Here is a 19,890-nt window from a genome sequence, read left to right as displayed (position 1 = left end):
TTGGCTTTCAGATTGCCAAACAGGACTTTCAATGCTGAAAAACAATCCCAATTGCTAGATTTTCTAATTGCAGGACATTATGTATAGGGTTTCGCCATTGCCAAAAAGATGCGATTCACAATTCAGGGGGGTCAATGTCTGTCCATCCATAGACAAAATAACTTTGCTAAAAGAGGAGGAAAATTCACCAAGCCCATAATGCAAGTGTAAAGAAATAAACAGAGGAACTCGCCCTGAAGACAGTGAACTTTATTATTATTCTTGTAAGGTTTGGCTGGCCATGAGATGGCCCCGCAACCAGCCGCGCTCACCCAGGACACTGCCAACCCTCCCCGATGCTGCCTATACTCCTTCGTGACAGGAACGCCACCATCTCTCGCTCTCCCAGGCACGCCAGGCCACTTCCTAGGCGAGCACATGCATGGCAGCCCTGCCTTCGTAGTCCCCATGGCGGGAAACTTGAAGTGACACCGGGAGATGATATCAGTGCGGGCTGGGGATTTAAACCCCAGCTGCGCTCCCAGCCGCTGCCTCAACAACAGGTTTTCCTGCTCCTTCAGTGCATGTTGCTATTGTTGTCTCCTTTGCCTTGCCTGTTGCCTCCTTACCATGTCTTGCCTTGTTGTTGCCTTGCTTTACTCTGCCTTGCCCTGCCTGTGTCTTGGTGCCCAGGGCCTTGTCTTTGTCTTCTCTGTCCGCCTCTGCCTGACTACTGGTTCTGACCATGGCTACGGACATTGACTACTCTTCTGGACTGCCGCCTGCCTTGACCTCAGTTTGGCCCTTGACCTGCCTGCCCTGACCTTGACCTGGACCTGGATATCGTTCACTCACTGCCTGCCCTGGACTCTGCCTGGGACTCGACTGCGTCGGATTGCTTCTTACAGGACTCTCGCCTAAACCCTGCTGGCCCCTGGGATCCAAGGGTTCAATCTGCAAGGTGAGGCTCTAGCTCCAGTCCTAGTAAAAGGACGTCCACCTGCAGTCAACATGGGCCTAGGCTGCGCCAACCGCACCACAGCCCAAGGGCTCAAATCTGTTACAATTTGTATTCATGTTATTATTCTTGTTATTTGTATAACACTCCCAGGTGTATGCAGTGTTTTACAGATTCACATAATATACATCGCCCCTGCTTCTTGAAGTTTACAGTCCAATAAAAATAGACAAGAAGCACAGACAAACATGGTAGCAGGGGTCTTTCATCAAAACAGTGGGGCCATCTGCAGGAAATGAGAACCAAGGATAAGACATATGTGTGAGAACTAGGATTGCAGGTGGAATCTAATTGAAAACATGGATTAATTTACCTAATCAAGTGAATCAGTAGGAAAAACTTTGTCCTCAAAAAAGACTTATTTATTAAAGCATGAGCTTTCGAGGACAGAATCCACTTCATCAGATGCATCTGACCATGCTGCTGAATATCCTCGTAATAAGTGCTTTTTAGGTGCATAAGTGTTATCCATCTAAGTTTAGTTCTGCTATTGAGCAGATTTAATTTAGCTGGCTTAGTTATCTGTCCTAGGCTGAATATCGCTTCTTAGCCGGATAACTTATCCGTCTAAGTAGCATTGTCCCGATCTGCCCACTGCCCACCCACAACTTATCCGACTAACCAGATAGCCTGATATCCTGCTAGCTAGAGGCCACTGAATATAACCAGAAATTCAGCAGCTGCTAGATAGCCGGATACGTCCTATTTATCCAGCTATAAGAACATAAGAAATTGCAATGCTGGGTCAGACCAACGGTCCATCAAGCCCAGCATCCTGTTTCCAACAGAGGCCAAACCAGGCCACAAGAACCTGGCAAGTATCCAAACACTAAGAAGATCCCATGCCACTGATGCAATTAATAGCAGTGACTATTCCCTAAGTAAACTTGATTAATATCTGTTAATGGACTTCTCCAAGAGCTTATCCAAACCTTTTTTGAACCCAGCTACACTAACTGCACTAATCACATCCTCTGGCAACAAATTCCAGAGCTTTATTGTGCGTTGAGTGAAAAAGAATTTTCTCTGAATAGTCTTAAATGTGCTACTTGCTAACTTCATGGAATGCCCCCTAGTCCTTCTATTATTCGAAAGTGTAAATAACTAAGTCGCATCTACTCATTCAAGACCTCTATCATATCCCTTCTCAGCCGTCTCTTCTCCAAGCTGAACAGCCCTAACCTCTTTAGTCTTTCCTCATAGGGGAGCTGTTCCATCCCCTTTATCATTTTGGTTGCCCTTCTCTGTACCTTCTCCATCACAACTATATCTTTTTTGAGATGCGGCGACCAGAATTGTACACAGTATTCAAGGTGTGGTCTCACCATGGAGCGATACAGAGGCATTATGACATTTTCCGTTTTATTAACCATTCCCTTCCTAATAATTCCTAACATTCTGTTTGCTTTTTTGACTGCCGCAGCACACTGAACCGACGATTGGCATCTGAATATCGACCTCAGGATGTCTGAATTGTTTCATGAAAAAACAAGCACTATTTTCCAAAAAAAGAAGCCCAAACACATGTCTGTCCCCCACACACTCATCTCTCTCCCCTCCCCCCCCAGCACAGGTCTGGCCCCCACACTCATGTACCTCTTCTTTTTGATTGTTGCCAGTTGAGTGTTTCACTCCCTTCAGGGTTCAAGCCTGCCATGGTGCATAAAACCTTCCATGATCACCAGGCACTGTTGCTTGCAGTCAGTACTCCTCGTGGCCAGGCCTCATTGGCAGCCAATGTCAGGGACAGCTGGGCTCAAGTCCGACCCACCAAGCCCAAAAAAAACAACCCGCGATTGACAGCAAAATCGCCCAATAATAAGCAACCCACAAACTGAAAAAAAAAAGTGAATTGCTAGAAAAAGAAGCCCAAACTCGCGTCGGAGTTGACCAGGCTTGCGCGACTCACCTGCCACACTGCAGGCGACACATTAACGTGTCGCGACACACAGTTTGGAAAGCTCTGCTCTAGACAGTTTGACCAAATGACACCCAGAAGTATTAACCCTGTTATTATTGTTGGAATGATTCTTATTACCACTGTCATTGTTTTTACTATTACCATCCAATTAAAAACTGATGGAGGAAGGAACGAAGAAACAAAGTAACTTGCCTGAAGTCACAGAGAGAGTCAGTAACAGTGACGAGCCTCATCTAGGGCACAGAGGATCACAACACTTCTCCTGACTCATACATCGGCGCTCTAACCACTGCACACCTCCTGCCTACATTAGGCCAACAATTATAGAATTACAAGCAATTATGGAATTACAAGCTTTCCAAAGCAACAAAATGGAGGCTGAGGTAACAGACATGGATACAAAGGTTGCTACCATGCTGGCAGAAGTCCCACTGTGGTTTTTGGACAAGATTTTGCTTGCACATATTTTTTGGGATGTGCGTATTTTTCCTCTTCAGAAGCTGCAGCACATTAAAGCCTTGACCGGAAGATGCGCTGTTTCAGTCATGCCGGCAGCAGACTGGTTTGTCGGTTTTGCGTGCTTTTTTTTTTGCTCTTGAAGTGTGCTACTCAGTGCCTCACTCACCTTCATGTTATACGGATAGATGTGCAATAGTCGTGGAAGCCAAGTGAATCCTGTTCAGATTCCTCCCTAGCATCCTTCAAACCGATTCAATTCACTACAGTTTTTATTTTCCGAGCCTCTGCTAGCTGTCCGAGCACAACATGGGTTAAATCTCGGCTGGTTTGGCTTAGTTCACCAAAATAAAGGACAGTTCTGACTCCATTCACGGGTCTGGTAGGGATGTGCTGTCAGCTTCTTATCCAGCAGCTCTCACCAGCTCTACTCCAGTAGGTGAGGCACTCTTTCTTATCAGAAAATAATTGAACAAGGGGCTTCTAGGAGCCCCCAAGAGTTTCCTTCAGTACATCACTAAAGTCAAGGATGATTCTTGAGCCAAATATGCACTTGACAGACATCTAATGGCTATGTGATCACTGTCAATGGTCCTCAGCAAATATAAGTGTCTTAAAGTGGAACAACCAAAGTTACTGTCAACATACTCATTGTGTCTGCAGTAGGCACAGTACTGGGAAGAAAAGTAATTCGTTATGTTCAAAAACAACATTGAATGAATAGTCCTGATTTGCATTTTAATTTGTAGTTTGCTTCCAAGATCTCTTATGAATATGTCTCTAGATAAAATGTAACCCCTCATATCGTCACTCCATCCGAGCAATAATGTGTCAGTGCACTAAATTGTTCCTTCGCAATGTTTTTTTTATATTTATTTTTGTTATGCATTCCAAAATAAAGACAAGAATACCTTGCTTCAGTAACATGGGGTACAACAGAAATTGTAAACGGTATCATTGGAAAATAAGCAAAAAGTCAAGCATCCTCATATAATAAAAGGAAAATGGAGGGGAAACAAGAGAAAAAGAAGTGAATGTATTACACCTTGAAATTGGAGGAAAAAAAGCATGCTGAGAAGACAACTCCAGTATCTCTTTATAGGGCCGGTCTATAGGATTGGCTTTTAAGCCTGTGAATCTAAGAACGACCAGAGTTGAGATGGTTCAAAAAAGATAAAATTGAGATTAAGGATTTGAATAAGACACTTACAAGGATATTGCAAGATAAATTTACCCCCCTTAGATAACACCTAAGGAAGCATAGAAAGACATTTTTTCCTGCGAAGTTGGGTAGATCTGGTAACATCAGGATATATCCATAACCTTTGCCCATAATATAATAAAGAACTATTACGAAAGAAAAGTCTAAGAACATTATTTCCATCAGAGAAAAAAGAAAAGGACCCCAACAAAGTTCCTTTTTGCGTAATCTCAGTGGATTGTGAAGTTTCAAAGATGTGGTTTATAAGGTCCAAGGCATTATCCGAGGGCAAATTCCCATCTGGATTTTCTTCTGTTTGAGATAAATAATATGCTTGGTTATTACAGGCATTGCAGCATTAGGAATTTTCAAAATTTGAGAAATATAATTTCTAAACAAATCTGCAGGAGAAATCTATTTAACAATAGGAAAATTTAATATTCTTAAATTAAGGCGTCACAAGGAATTTTCGATAATCTCCAGCTTCTTGGAAGATATCTGGTCAGATTGAATCAAAACTTGCTGCAGTTTTTCTAGCAGAGTAACCCGGGTATCTAATGCTTCAAACTTAGGCCTGGATTCACCATTCTCGCACAGAATGGTGAATTCAGCGGTAACGGGGGGCGGGCAAAGGGGGGGCAGGCCTGCGAAAGCCGGCAGCCATCGCACCACCGCGGTGTTATCGCTGCCGGCTTTCGCACCCAATAGCGATAAACCTTACAAAATAACCCCCCTTAGTTCCATGAGATGAAACCAAATTGGAGTTAAGAAGAACTCGATTGTTAGTGTCCAAAATAAGCTTGGTTAAAGATGAAACAGAGGTTTCCAAAGTCACTAAAGCGTTCCATGTGACTTCCAGAGTAATCACAGGGGGTTTACTCAGTCCAAGCTTACCAACCGGAGCGTTCACCGCATCGCTTCCACTCTGAAAAACACCTTCACCCAAATCATCTGGAAGGGCCACAATCAGGGCTGAAGCAGAGGAGCAACTGCTCCAAGAGCCACGGAAACAGCGGCATTCTCTTCAGCGGTGTCCGAAGCTGCTTTCATGCTCCTCCGCAGCCTCTCGTGACAAATTCCAGGCTCCCTGACTCACCTGGAGGGAAACCGATGGAACGTCTAACGGCAGCAGCATTCCATGGTGAGGGGGAGATGGTGTTGCCGGCACGCCCAGGCTGAGGGAGATCTCTTCAGCTGGCAGGGCGACTTCCGCTCACCGTCGGTCCCTGCAATGGCCATTGCGACCAGGCTTACTGCTGGTGTAGCTGCAAGGAACCCCTCGATCCGAGGTTGGTGTAGGTCCAGCGAGGGAGAGCGGGTAATATTCCCCTTCAGCTTGGCTTTGCGCTTAGTATGAGGCATTCGGAAGAAGGAAATCCAAAAAGACGCTGCTATCCTAAGACAGTGCTGTTAACCCAACATTTGCACACCAGAGGTTGATCTGGCTGCCTTCCATGCAGACAGGACCCTGATCCTCCAGAAGGATGACCCCACTGCAGCAGAGAGTGGGAAAGCCAGAGACCATCTTCATGACATCTTCATGTGCTCCTGGACACCGTATGATAATTTGCTAAATGACTACTTTCAGCTGGGAGATTTATACACAATGCATTTGAGATGAGCAAATTAGCTTTCAACTATATACAGGAATTTTCATAATCTTTATAATGAGTGATTTACTCTGTTAAACCAGAAACTTAAAAACAATACCTACCATACATAAAACCACTGTACATTTTATGCTGCTACAATTAAACTCTTATCTACCTCTTAAAGGTGTAGACATTCTGCTCTCTTTACATAAAGTTGAGATGCTCATTGTCTGATTTAAAATGTCTGATAGTCCATAACCGTAGAAATCCTTTACAGACCTCCCTTTCTAATTTTTTAGTGCATGTGCTCATGTCCAATTTAGCGCAGACTATTTAGTGTGCAGACTAAAATCCTTTAGCATTTATACTACTCAGTACCTCATAGTTTGCTGAAGACATATTCGATTCTGTTTTGAAAGGAATTTTATCATAGGCCTAAAGTCAGAGAAATCTTTTGCAAAATATGGCCCAGTGAAGGTGTAGACAACACATTTTGTTATTTTTTTCCCTAATTGAAGACACAAGAGTATATATCCCATGCAGCTTTCATAACTGCTATTGCCTAAATACTTGCCCCAGGGAGTGAATTTACAGGCCTCCTTGAGTTAGAGCAGTGGTTCCCAACTCTATCCTGAGGACCCTCCAGCCAGTCGGGTTTTCAGGACAGCCACAGTGAATATACATGAGAGAAAATTTGTATGTTATGAGGGCAGTGCATGCAAATTTTCTCTCATGCATATTCATTATGGATATCCTGAAAACCTGATTGGCTGGAGGATTCCCAGGACAGGTTTGGGAACCACTGAGTTAGAGCATGATGACATTTCTATTGCAAGGGCAGCAGCTCGAAGAAAAGTGTAAATGGAATGCTATTTCAATAGACTTCTCCTGAAAATCCATAGAATGGAGGCTGTTCATGCATCACTGGTCAGTAAAAGTGCATGTCTGTGATGCTGGCATTACAGAACATTTTGAATAATGGAAAAGAAATGCAAGTTATTTGCATGGTTATGATTCGCTTGCCTATCACCACACTTGACAAGAGCCTGCATTTAAGCAGTTTTCCTTTTATATGTAAAAGACCATTGTTATATCAGACGAAAATAAATTTCTAACTATCCTAGCAGAGGACACAGTTCCGGTGCAACTTGTTTCCAAACAGAAAAAGCTAAATAGCTATCAACAATGTCCCAGGAAGGAATATTCAGCTCATATACTACAGTCAAGAGTTTCAGTAATTTACAGCAATCATAATAGTGGCGAGCTTAATATTCTAGATTAACATCACTGGAAAGTGAAGATTTCAATTTATGCACAGAACTAGTACAGTAAGGGCAGCAGCAATGCCTGCTTCCTTCATTCTGCCCTGCCAAAGTACCCTAACTGTGACCTCCCCACACCCTTAAATCCTCCCTCTCAGGAATAGAATCTCTTTGTCCAAGAGGACCTTCCAATCTTCTGATTCACTAGTAAGCAGGATTAGGACGCTGTTTTGAGTAGGCGTTTGTTATATACATGGAATGGGAGAAACCCTTTTGAATATAGCACCATTTGTGGTATTTTTATACTGAAAAAAAAAACAATCTCATAGCAATACTGGGCTAATCCTGATAGTGCTGTATTAAGGGTGACACAGTTGAAGTCTATGGAGGCAAATGAGAAGGGTGTTATTCTTGAGATAAAAGCAAATTGGAAGGTCTGGTACAACCAATTGCATTATGCAGGGTTGTAAAGGACTGGACAATGCAAAGGCAGCATAACCACAGTGCAGTTCAGGTACAGGAATCCACCATAAAGTTTCTTGCTATGCTATACCGGGAGTGCACCCTTCCTTCAAACTGGTCAAATCAAAATTCCAGAAATCCTTTAATCCAAAATCGTTCAACGTTCAAATGCAAACATGATGACCAAAGGCCCATCCAGAATGTACTCAGCTATTTCCCTTTGAGACCCTGAAGAAAGTCCCCGACTCCTTACTTCTCTTTATAGGATCCTGAAGACATCCAACATTCTCCAATGTATTTGAGATCCTGAGTGGATCACCAGCCCCTTCTACCTCCCACTGCTCGAGACCCTGTAGGAATCTCTGGCTGCCTCCTTCCCTCTGAAGCTCTGAGCCTGCTCCTGGGCAGTATATACCCCAGTTGCCATACCCCCCAAAAAATGAGGTTATCACAGAAGGAGGACTCAAAGTACAAAACCCTTCCTACAACCACCGAATATCCAAATTACAAGCAAAATATCAGTGACGGCTTGGACTCCTCATATCACTCAAGGAACCGTGAACAAGAAATTTTACTTAATGAAATGTAACATAGTTTAAAAGAACTAAGGGGGTCCATATTCAAAAGCCATTTAGACGGATAATGGGAAAGTTATCTATCTAAGGGGGTTATTTTCTAAATGTTTATCGCGTGCTATAGGATGCAAATTAGCTGGAGGGGAGGAGTCGGGGCAGGGAGGGGGAGGAGTCGGCCGAGGCACTGCTGTCGATGATAATGTGAGGAACATTACTCCTTCGCATTAATTTGCACCGCCGCAAATGTGAGTCAGGGGCATTCCTAGGGCAGGAGGTAGGGGTTCTGGGGAGGAGTGGAGTTAGCTGGTTAACTTAGCTGGCTTACTCTAGACTGAATATTTAACCTAAATCTTAAGGGGGACGTGGTTACTGCAGAGGGGCAGACAACAATGTTCTGCCAGCCTCTGTCTCCTGTTCTCCCCAACAAGCTCAGAATTTCTGAAATTAAGAGCTTAACTTTTTACCAAGGGTTCCCTTGAGGAAGGGGGGATTTGTCTAGCTGGAGAGCTCCCTCAGACAAGAGTAATATCAGGCAGGTCTTTTTCTCCATCTGCACCGTCAACTCAACGTTTTTTCTCTTCTGTCTTCTGCCTCCTGATTGGCTGGTAAGCTGATTGGCTCAGAAGCAAATCAATCTCAGTCTCTTGGTATTTACTACAGCTGGGTTCTTTAAATCTGCAAATTAACCCTTCAAATGCCGGTGCAACCTGGTTAAAACTAGTGTCTGTTTCCCGGACTAATAATCCCTATTTAGGCTGAAAGAAAACAAGCACCTACCACCCTCCCGCAGAGAAAAAGAGAAGAGTGCAACAAAGGGCGCAATAACTAAATCTTGTAAAGGGGTTATGCATGTAAGGCGTTCACTTCATGATAATATAGCAAGGGAGGCAAGGGATGGTGTGCGAGGTAAAGAATGGCAGGAGCAGTGCAGAATTACATGGAAGGCACAGAATGGTATAGAGGGTGAAAGATGGAGTGCGAGACACAAGATGGCATGGAAGATGCATGATGCTATGGGACACACATGATGGCAAAAGTGGCACAGAATTGCATAGGAGGCACAGCATGGCATGGAAGATGCATGATGCTATGGGAGACACATGATGGCACAAGTGGCACAGAATTGTATGGGAGGCACAGGATGGCATGAGAGGCACAGGATGGCATGGAAAATGCATGATGCTATGGGAGACACATGATGGCACAAGTGGCACAGAATTGCATGGGAGGCACAGGATGGCATGAGAGGCACAGGATGGCATGGAAGATGCATGATGCTATGGGAGACACATGATGGCACAAGTGGCACAGAATTGCATGGGAGGCACAGGATGGCATGAGAGGCACAGGATGGCATGGAAGATGCATGATGCTATGGGAGACACATGATGGCACAAGTGGCACAGAATTGCATGGGAGGCACAGGATGGCATGAGAGGCACAGGATGGCATGGAAGATGCATGATGCTATGGGAGACAAGTTTGCTTTGAAAATGTGGGCTAATGTTTGCATGTACAAAGTACACACAGACGTCAGCCTTGTCCACAGTTATGAATTTACCTTCTTTGAGTTTCATTTTCCCAGGCATTTCCATTGGTAAAATGTTCTTTATCTGCAGAAGTGGCCTGTTACAAAATTGTCCACCCAATATGCAGGTAATTGTATGCACATATAGCCTATATATAGCCTATATATAGCCAGCTCATGTCCTCAAAATCAACAAACATGCCATGTTTCCAGGATATTCACAATTAATATGCATTAGATCAGATGTTCCCAACCTGTCCTGGGAGATCCCCGGCCAGTCAGGTTTTCTGGATATCCATAATGAATATGAGTGAGATAAAATTAGCATGCTTTTTATTTATATTATTTATTTAAAAGTGTCTTATATACCCCATATACACACAGTGGTGTCTCATCTTCTCTGGACTGATTTCTTGTTGCTGATCTCAGCCTGGACTTTGACTTTGCCTTGATCTCTGCCTGCCTTGACTTCAGCCTAGACTCTGACTTTGCCTTGATCTCTGCCTGCCTTGACTTCAGCTTGCACTAAGACTTTGCCTTGCTCTCTGCCTACCGTGACTTTAGACTAGACTGCCTTGATTTCTGCCTGCCTTGACTTTAGATTAGACTGACTTTGCCTTGATCTATGCCTGCCTTGACTTTAGACTAGACTGACTTTGCCTTGATCTCTGCCTGCTTTGACTAGACTAGACTGCCTTGATTTCTGCCTGCCTTGACTTCAGCTTGCACTCAGACTTTGCCTTGCTCTATGCCTACCTTGACTTTAGACTAGACTGACTTTGCCTTGATCTCTGCCTGCCTTGACTTTAGATTAGACTGACTTTGCCTTGATCTATGCCTGCCTTGACTTTAGACTAGACTGACTTTGCCTTGATCTCTGCCTGCTTTGACTTTAGACTAGACTGCCTTGATTTCTGCCTGCCTTGACTTCAGCTTGCACTCAGACTTTGCCTTACTCTATGCCTACCTTGACTTTAGACTAGACTGACTTTGCCTTGATCTCTGCCTGCCTTGACTTTAGATTAGACTGACTTTGCCTTGATCTATGCCTGCCTTGACTTTAGACTAGACTGACTTTGCCTTGATCTCTGCCTGCTTTGACTTTAGACTAGACTGCCTTGATTTCTGCCTGCCTTGACTTCAGCTTGCACTCAGACTTTGCCTTGCTCTCTGCCTGCCTTGACTTTGCCTTGCTTTCTGCCTTCCCAGACCACAATTTGAACGCTGATTGGGTCTTGTAGTGTCTCAGCTACCACCTGTGTAAATAAGGGTAAAAATTTTAATTACCTGCCCCAGGAAAGGGGGGGAAGGCTGTCCTGAGGCTGTGCTGGAACAGCTTCTGGGAGTTGCCCTGTTAGATTTTTTTTTATATTTTATAGGGGGGAGGAGGAGGCAGCTCCTGCTGAGCCGCGATTCCAATGAAAGTGATGGTCAGCCATGATGGAGGCAGGAGTGTCATGGGAGTTTGTGGCATTCCCTATAGCATGAAAAGAGGCAGCAGAGACAGGGAGGAGCCAGAACGAGCAGCAAGACTGGTTGCCGCTGCCACTCTGACTCCCAATGTCTGCTAAGGCTGGCCATGATCTTTTATTTTTTTAAACCAATGCCGCTGAGGGCTAAAGGGTGGCAGCAGTCATGGGAATATTGCCGCAGTGATATTGAGGAGTCAGGGATCACCGGGGATGTAAGCAAGCCCCAGGCATGATATTGATGCAAGCCTGGGGTCCCTGCTTACATCAGCATTAATGTCAGTGGGAGGCTGCCCCAGAGGTGCCCAAAGGCAATTCTGAAAATGTAAAAAGTAAATAAAAAACAAAACAATGATTTTAAAAATCTCAAAACCCAGTGGAGCTTGAGAAGAGTTTCCTTTCTAAGTTAAAGCACCTGCTAAGCATCCTGGCAAACCCGGCATCAATAAGTTTATTACATTTCTCCAAATTAATAAAATGTATGCCTTTGCCAGTGTTGGTCTGATTTAGGGGTTCTAGTAATCTGACTACAATAAGAATTAGGGGCCAAAAGTAAATTTTAAGAAAGTTACTAAACCCCTTATCCCCAGGGGGGTCCCTGAGATTAAAAAGCGATAAAAATACTGCAGAAAATGGGGTTTGGTGGTGTTGGTAACCAAATGGGATTATAAAAACACTGTTTTGACCTTTGCTTTGGGAAAAAAATGTTTAAACAGCAGAATATAAATATAATTAGCTTTAAGATTACTTAAAATAGTTATGAAAAGACACGGGACACCTGTAGAATTTATTTGAAATCTAAACTGAGAATTTGGAATGGTTTGAAATTGTGTGAGTGGGAATTTTATTGGCTTCATTTGACTAATTTTTCTCATTCACTTTAATGGACAAGGTTAAGGGTGGTTAAAAATAAGATCCATTCAGCTCTCAGAAAAGAAAAATGAAAACTCCTTAAGCCATCCCATAGGCAACTCCATAGCAATGCTAGAGCACCTCAGTGTTTATACAAAGCATATTAGTGATCAGGTCTGCATAACAATACTAAGTTAAGCTAAAGCACAGGAAGATTTAAAAAATAAATTACCTAAAGAGGTAGATTTGAACTTATTAAAAATTATTTTTGAGGATGTTTTTCTTAGGCATGGGGTTTTTAAGCGGTTCCTTAGAGAATAAGTAGGCTTTCTGAAATAGATAACTACTATTTTCTAAAATGACATCAGAGGAGTAGGGATCTTTGCTGAGGATTTTCACTGGCCATGTTTTTGAAACTGCAGGCAGAGCTGAGCTGGAGAATGATGGAGTGAGATCAGGTTGCAGATTCCTGTCACAGAGGCCTAGTTTACATGGAAAAGTATCTAAAAACAATCAGAAATACTTGGTTCATGTATGAAAGTGTGTGTAAGTGGTGTTGGTTTGTAAATGTATTGCTGACAGAGGTAAGAATGTAGTTAAAGTAAATTTAATTTCATAGCTGATATGCTGTATTTATCAGCTTTGATAGTTAAATGGATGTGAGGAAGACTGGATGATTGGTAATCTGACTCTGAATTTATTTAACTGAAATACATACTATTTCATAAAGTCACATAGATTTCAAATTGTAGACACTCTACTTGTACATAAAAGTACTGTGGTGTTGGATACACAGTACCTACATATAAAGTTACTTTTGTATTGTTTCCTTAGAGGAAAAATATTTGGAATATTTTGGAATGTAGAAATCCCATAACTTCTTCCTGTCTTTATTGGCAAATTTATCAGTAAAATAATAAAGGATGAGAAAGAGTAAAAGTGTGGAATGTGAGAGAGAGAGAGAAAGTAATAATCATTAATTATCTTACTCTACAAGTTCACCCAAAGAAAATAGCCTTTAGCATAACATCTAAGATGAGCCTCTAAGTCTAATTAGACAGGGCTGATTCAATTATTTTTTTATTTCTGTTAGTAAAGAACTTCAGTCTCAATTAGATGCTGAGTCACACACTAGCAACATTAAATATTTAATTAAAGACCAATCTTCTTCTTTGTTATATAATTTTTTACCTTCTAAGGTTAATTGTAATAATTATGTGAATTTTGGGGGAGATAAAATTAACTCTTTGAGAAAAAATGTTCCTGTTTGTACTTCTTTGAGTGCACCCGTATATTCATATGGTTTAACCTTTGAATCTGTAAGAGAACTTGAAATTGGGCAAATAATAGCTAAAATTAATCCTGCCTTCCATCCTTTTGATCCTATTCAGGTTTATTATTTATTTATTTATTTAAAGGCTTTTATATACCGATGTTCATGTACTGGTACATATCACGTCGGTATACATAAAACAAAGTTGGAAATTACATCGAACAGGTAGGAAGGTACAAATAACGGGGCTAACTTTGAAGAACTTATAGATAAGCTAAGAGACTTAAATTAAAATTAAAATTATTACAGATAACTTATAACTTATTACAGATAGCAGTTAATAAATAAAAGTCCAAAACTCAGACTTAGGACATAACTAACAGTATAGAGTATAACTAACAGGAGGATTTATGGTTGCGGCATTAGAAATCTAGCGACTAGGAGTAAGAAATGCGTAAATCAATCCCAAAGGGAGACCTTTAAGTGAAGGCTTTAGTGAAGAGCCAAGTTTTGAGCTTCTTTTTGAACGTTCGACTGCAAGTTTCAAGACTGAGGTCCATGGGGAGGGCATTCCAGTGAGAGGGGCTGGCGGTCGAGAATGCACATTTCTTGAGCAGTGACTTGGCTGGAGGTGCATATAAGGTGCCTAAGTAGCTGGTTCTGATGGGTCTCAGTGATGCGTGAGGACGAAGCGGGTTGCTCAGATCTAGCGATGTTTGGGAATGAATAGTCTTGTGTGTTATGGTTAGTACTTTGAATATGATTCTAGATTTGATAGGGAGCCAGTGTAGATTTTTTAAAATAGGTGTGATGTGTTCACCTCTACTAGAGTTAGTTAGAATCCTGGCAGCCGAGTTCTGCAACATTTGTAATGGTTTGGTGGTAACAGCTGGGAGGTCTATTAGCAAAGAGTTGCAATAATCAATTTTTGAAAAAAGGATTGTTTGGAGGACTGTTCTAAAGTCCTGAAAATGGAGGAGAGGTTTCAGCTTTTTCAAAATGTGTAGCTTGTGAAAGCATTCTTTCGTTGTGTTTTTGACGAATTGTTTGAGATTCAACCTATTGTCGATTGTAACGCTTAGGTCTCTTACGTGTGTGGGGGAGGTCCTTAGCGGTGTGATTAGGTTGTTGGTGGCCTGAAGGTTGTCATCAAGGTTGATCAGCATAAGCTCCGTTTTTGAAGTATTGAGGACTAAGTTGAGGCTAGAGAGGAGGAAGAAGTGCAGATTATTATTCCATTGAAGAAGTGCAGATTATTATCATTGAAGAAGTGCAGATTATTATTCCCCAAATCACTAATTTAGTCAATCTCTCTTTATCAGAAGGACTTGTCCCAGCTAGTTTAAAACAAGCTGTGATAAAGCCTATACTTAAATCTAAATCTGGGAGGAATGATGATTGGAATAATTATAGACCGATTTCAAATCTTTCCATTTTATCTAAAGTTCTTGAGAAAGTTGTACTGTCTCAGTTAGTCTATCATTTAGAAGATCAGGATATTCTTTTTCCTAATCAATGTGGATTTAGGAAGCATCATTCAACTGAAACTCTTCTTCTTTCCTTAGTGGATCGGGTTTCACGAGGATTTGGTTCTGGAGAATCTTATTTTCTCGTCTTGATTGACTTGACTGCAGCCTTTGATACTGTTGATTATCACTTCTTACTCCATCCATTGATTGAGATTGGGATTGGTGATAGTATTCTTAAGTGGTTTTCGTCTTTCTTTCTGGTAGATCGTTTCAGGTCAAACTTGGTAATAATTTTTCTAATGTGATCCATATTGAAAAAGGTGTGCCACGGGGCTCATACCTTTCGGCCACCCTTTTCAATATTTATATGCTTCTTTTATGTAAATTGGGAATTTTGTTTTATCTCTATGCTAAAGATGAACAGTTTTACATCCCCTTCACTACGTCACTTCAACTTACTGTTTCTTTGATTTCTATTTACATAAAGGCTATTCAGTATGTATTGCCGTATCTCAAATTGACATTAAATGCTAGTAAGACTGAAATTATTTAGCTAAACAGACATATTTCCAAGGATAACCATCTGTTCTTGCTCTGGGTACTTTTAACATCATCTTATTGAATCAAGTACATAATTTAGGTATTTAGGTATTCAATTTAGGTATTTAGGTATTAGATGAGAGTTTCTCTATAAAGAAGCATATCAATAGGTTAATTAATTTGGGCTATGCAAACTTGTGCTTGCTACAGTGATTGAAACCTTTATTAACTTTGGAAGACTTTTGATCAGTATTGCAGACCTTATTTTTCGAACTTGGATTATTGTAATTCTTTACTGTTTGGCCTTACTGCTAGTATGCTGAGACCTATGCAATTGCTGCAGAAAGCCTCAGCTAGACTCTTATTAGGATGCCAAAAATTTGATCATATTATACCCACTCTGATTTCATTGCACTGGTTACTAGTGCAATTCAGAATTTAGCGTAGAATTCTCTCACTAATTTTTAAGATTATTCATTCTAATGATGCAGGATGGATCAGTGCAGCGTTGCATTTTTATATTCCATAACGAATATTGAGATCCCAAAATAAAGGTTTTTTGGTTGTTCCTACAATTCGGAGTGCACATTTAACTGAAGTAAGAGACTGTGAATTTTCCATAGCAGGCCCTAAGCAATGGAATGTAATGCCAGAAATGTTACCTAGTTTAACTCATGGTAAGAGATTTAAATGTGAACTCAAACACGGTTATTTAAAAATGCTTACAAGCTTGTTTAAGAGACATATAGAGATTGTGACTTTGTATTAGAGCTGTTAAAATAATCGTTAGTGATGAGATGAATTAAAGTTACGTATATTTTAGACGTGAGAGAAATTAAAGTTATATTTATTTATTTATTTATTTTTTTATAGATTTTTTTTATACCGGAGTACGTAAGTAACATCACCTCGGTTTACATTCAAACAGTAATTCAGCATTGCGCTTTACAATATAACTTAGTAACTGAACGAATACAATACCATGTATAACTTTGTATTAATAGAATATAAACAATAAATGAGAAACTGTGGAAATTAGGAAGAGTAGTATAAGATTTAGTTCATTAAATTAAATTAAATTACATTATATGTAATGTGATGACTATTTTATTTGATGTGTATTATTTTATTTATTATTTAGGTATATGAGTGTTTTTTTTTTCAATTCATTATATTGATATTATGTATGTCATCTGTAAACCATTGTGATCTTCATGTGGAATGCCGGTATATAAAATGTTTAAATAAAAAAATAAATAAACATTGTAGGCTGCGTAAGATTGGTGATTTGAGGACGTCAGTGTTTGCTATTGATTTGATTTGATTTAGCGCAGTAGGTAAAACATTGTGTCCTGAGACTTCACGCTCAAGAGTGGCAGTCTGTGTCTAGTCACACCAGCAGCCTATGCAACATAGGCTCGGCGCGCGCAGGAGGAGCTTGGGGCAGGTTTTCGGGGGGTACACACGTATCTTATGCACGTACCCCTTTGAAAATCTGCCCCAGTATGTCTATGTGCGAGCGCCGGGTTATGTCAAATTTGGCTGTATTATTGTCAAGCAGCTCCACTACCTTGATTTGACCCCAAATTTTCTTTAGTGTACAAAAGGTGTAACTCAGTGCTTCTCTTGTTTCAATGAATAAGTCACTGAGTCAGAGATCTTTACAATGTACTGAGATGAACAGTTTCTATGCTAAAGTGGTTAATTGGTCTGTACAGATGTCACTTTCAGCTCAATTTCCTACGTTCTGTATATACTTACAAATACATCTATACACTGTATAGCATTTGCTACATTTGTGTTTGTTCATCCTGGTGCCGATAATAAGACTCGCTGTGAAATTGGCGTTAGTTGTCTGCGTGTGTTTTTTTTTAGCATGTGTAGAAAAGCAGGCACCTCCGCAGGATGTAATTAGGGGATGGCATGTAAATGAGATACACGCAGAAAATCCACACAAATATCTGTGCATATATGTGTGCTAAAACATGCGCTGAAGGCCTTATACAATAAACCACACATAAATCTGCATTAATGTGATGACCTGTGATTGACTCTCGGTTGAAAGCCTTTAAGACCATAGTGAGTTAGTAGTCAGGGAGTGGAACTGAGGGTGGGTAGAGCGGTGTCTAACCCCTTCATGATCTGTCACTTACCACATAGGAGCTATAATTGCAGATGCCGGTGTGTGGGAAAAAATGCAGTAGCAATTTGGAAGGGGCCAGAAAAGCATTCGGCATTTCTGACATATGCCTTTTTCCTCTCTGACCTCTCTTCTGGCTTCTGCCACTTAATTTTTTGACCTCAGGATAGGCACTTACAATTAACTCTTGTCCTGAGCCAGGCGCTAAAAATAACCTGCTTTAAAAAAACCTGCACTATCACCAGCGCAGCTCTCTGCATTGCCCGTTAATAGTTAATTGCATCCTTTGCATGGCATTAACATGGACTCGGGCTAAACCAGCTGTGGCTTTCTGAGTGGGTTTGTGCAGGTGTTTTTTTCCACCTTAATCATGTTATTATATACACTCATAGGATTAGCGTGAAAAAATGCGCATAATGCCACACATGCAATCCCGCGGCAGGTCTACTGCAGCTAATTCCATCGGCCCCTCTGTTAGACTCACTGCCTCTCTTAGCCATTTACTGACTGATTTTGTTTCCATAGGGTCTACGCTCGGTATCCCACCCAAACTTTTCCCTTAACAACCTTAATTGAATATGAAATTCAATAAAACATATTTTCTCATGGGATCCCTAAAGATGGACATTTTCTACACATTTCTCGAGGGTAAAACCATGTTTATGCATGTGAAATGGGTTCAGAACATTGCCTGATCTCTGTCTGGGTAAACGTACGCATACGGCGTAACAGCAAGCACAATTCCCTGCTGCAAAAAGCGTGCATGCTCTCTTCCCAGCTGCTGAGGAATGCGTTCCTAGGGGGTGGAAAGGATGAGAAAGTGACGCTGTATACGTTAACGCCTTTTTTTCCCCGACCCTTACACTAGTTGAGACATAATTCACAACTGCATAGTAAAAGGTAAAATGTAAGTGGCTCCTATCCCTACGTCTGTGATTTACAGCATAGGTCTGTAACCTAATGTCCCCCCATGTTGAAGGGGAGGGGACTGACCCCCCTCCCCTGAGAAAGCATCCTTGCATCAAAGTGGTGATGGGATTCAGAGAGCTCCTGCGTCATGCTCTTTCTTCCCTTGTCTGCTGCAGTACACCAGAGATGTCAGATGGATCACAATGATAAACGAACGAGGGAGTGGGACCCAGATGGACCGGAAGAACAGGAAAGCAGGTGCCTGAGCCACATTGCTAAAATATTTCAGCTTTACTGGTTTTTTTTTTTTTTTCTCACTCCTTTCCCCTCTGAAAGGGCTGCATTTATTCAGGCATGACTTTGGTAAAATAAGAAAAAAAACCCAAAGGGCAGAAGAAACTGACTGCTTGCTTATCCACTTTCCAATCCTATTTAGGGGGCGTAGGCAAGAGAGCTTAGCATGCCGCGGTGCAGTTTGCACTCCAGTAGCGAGCTATGGACTTTCTAATCTAATCTAATCTTAGACCTCATCCTTTTAGTTCTGTACAACAAATGAAAATACGATTTCATAAATACCGATGACAATATAGAGCTTATTTAAAATTCAGTTCATGAACACATATATATTTGCATTGAGACTGATATTCACAGAAAAGTTGATCCCTTAAATTTAGACAGTTAGATGCTTATTTTTAGATCCCTAAGAGGTTCAACTGTACCAGCTGTATGCCTGGCTAGATTAGATCTTACCAGACATCGGGTTTTCTCTATTGCAGGCCATTTACTGTGGAACTCTCTTCCTGACAACCTCAGATTATTATCCAACAATAAGGATGTCAAGAAACACTTAAAAACTCACTTATTTTCGCTCGCTTACAAATAACTTTCCTTCCCGCACCTTCCTCCTCACCTCACCTCTTCTCTTTGTTTTTATCCTTCGGTTCTAAAGTATTGTATAAGCATTTTATTTTCATGTTAATTTGAGTTTTATTATGTAAAAATTCTTAGGCCTACCGTCATTGATTAAGTGGTATATGAGTTTTAAAATAAATAAAATAGATATTCAGAAGCATATAGCCTGCTAACTTCGATGTTAGCCGGCTAAATGAATATTTGGGCACAATTGTAGCTGACTAATAAGTTAGACGGTAAGTTAGGGTATTCCTGGAACGAAGCTGGGAGGAGTTGAGTTGGCCGGCTAAGGTAACCAGCTAACCCCAATATTCAGAGTTATCTGGATGACT

The 19,890-nt window shown here is 41.2% G+C and overlaps 1 protein-coding gene across 1 annotated transcript in view; it reads right to left on the bottom strand.

Moving 5' to 3' along the window:
* The window catches only part of LOC115075340 (serine-rich adhesin for platelets), a 65,719-nt gene extending 64,993 nt beyond the window's left edge, over positions 1-726 (bottom strand). The window contains exon 1 of the mRNA XM_029575650.1: positions 609-726. Within this exon, the coding sequence (XP_029431510.1) occupies positions 609-726 (118 nt within the window). The remainder of the gene's footprint in view (positions 1-608) is intronic.
* Positions 727-19,890: the final 19,164 nt, after the last annotated feature.

This window comes from Rhinatrema bivittatum, chromosome 13, assembly GCF_901001135.1.
Source record: "Rhinatrema bivittatum chromosome 13, aRhiBiv1.1, whole genome shotgun sequence".
Taxonomy (NCBI): domain Eukaryota; kingdom Metazoa; phylum Chordata; class Amphibia; order Gymnophiona; family Rhinatrematidae; genus Rhinatrema; species Rhinatrema bivittatum.
Note: the sequence above shows the minus strand (reverse complement) of the source record. Positions and strands in the feature narration are given on the sequence as shown.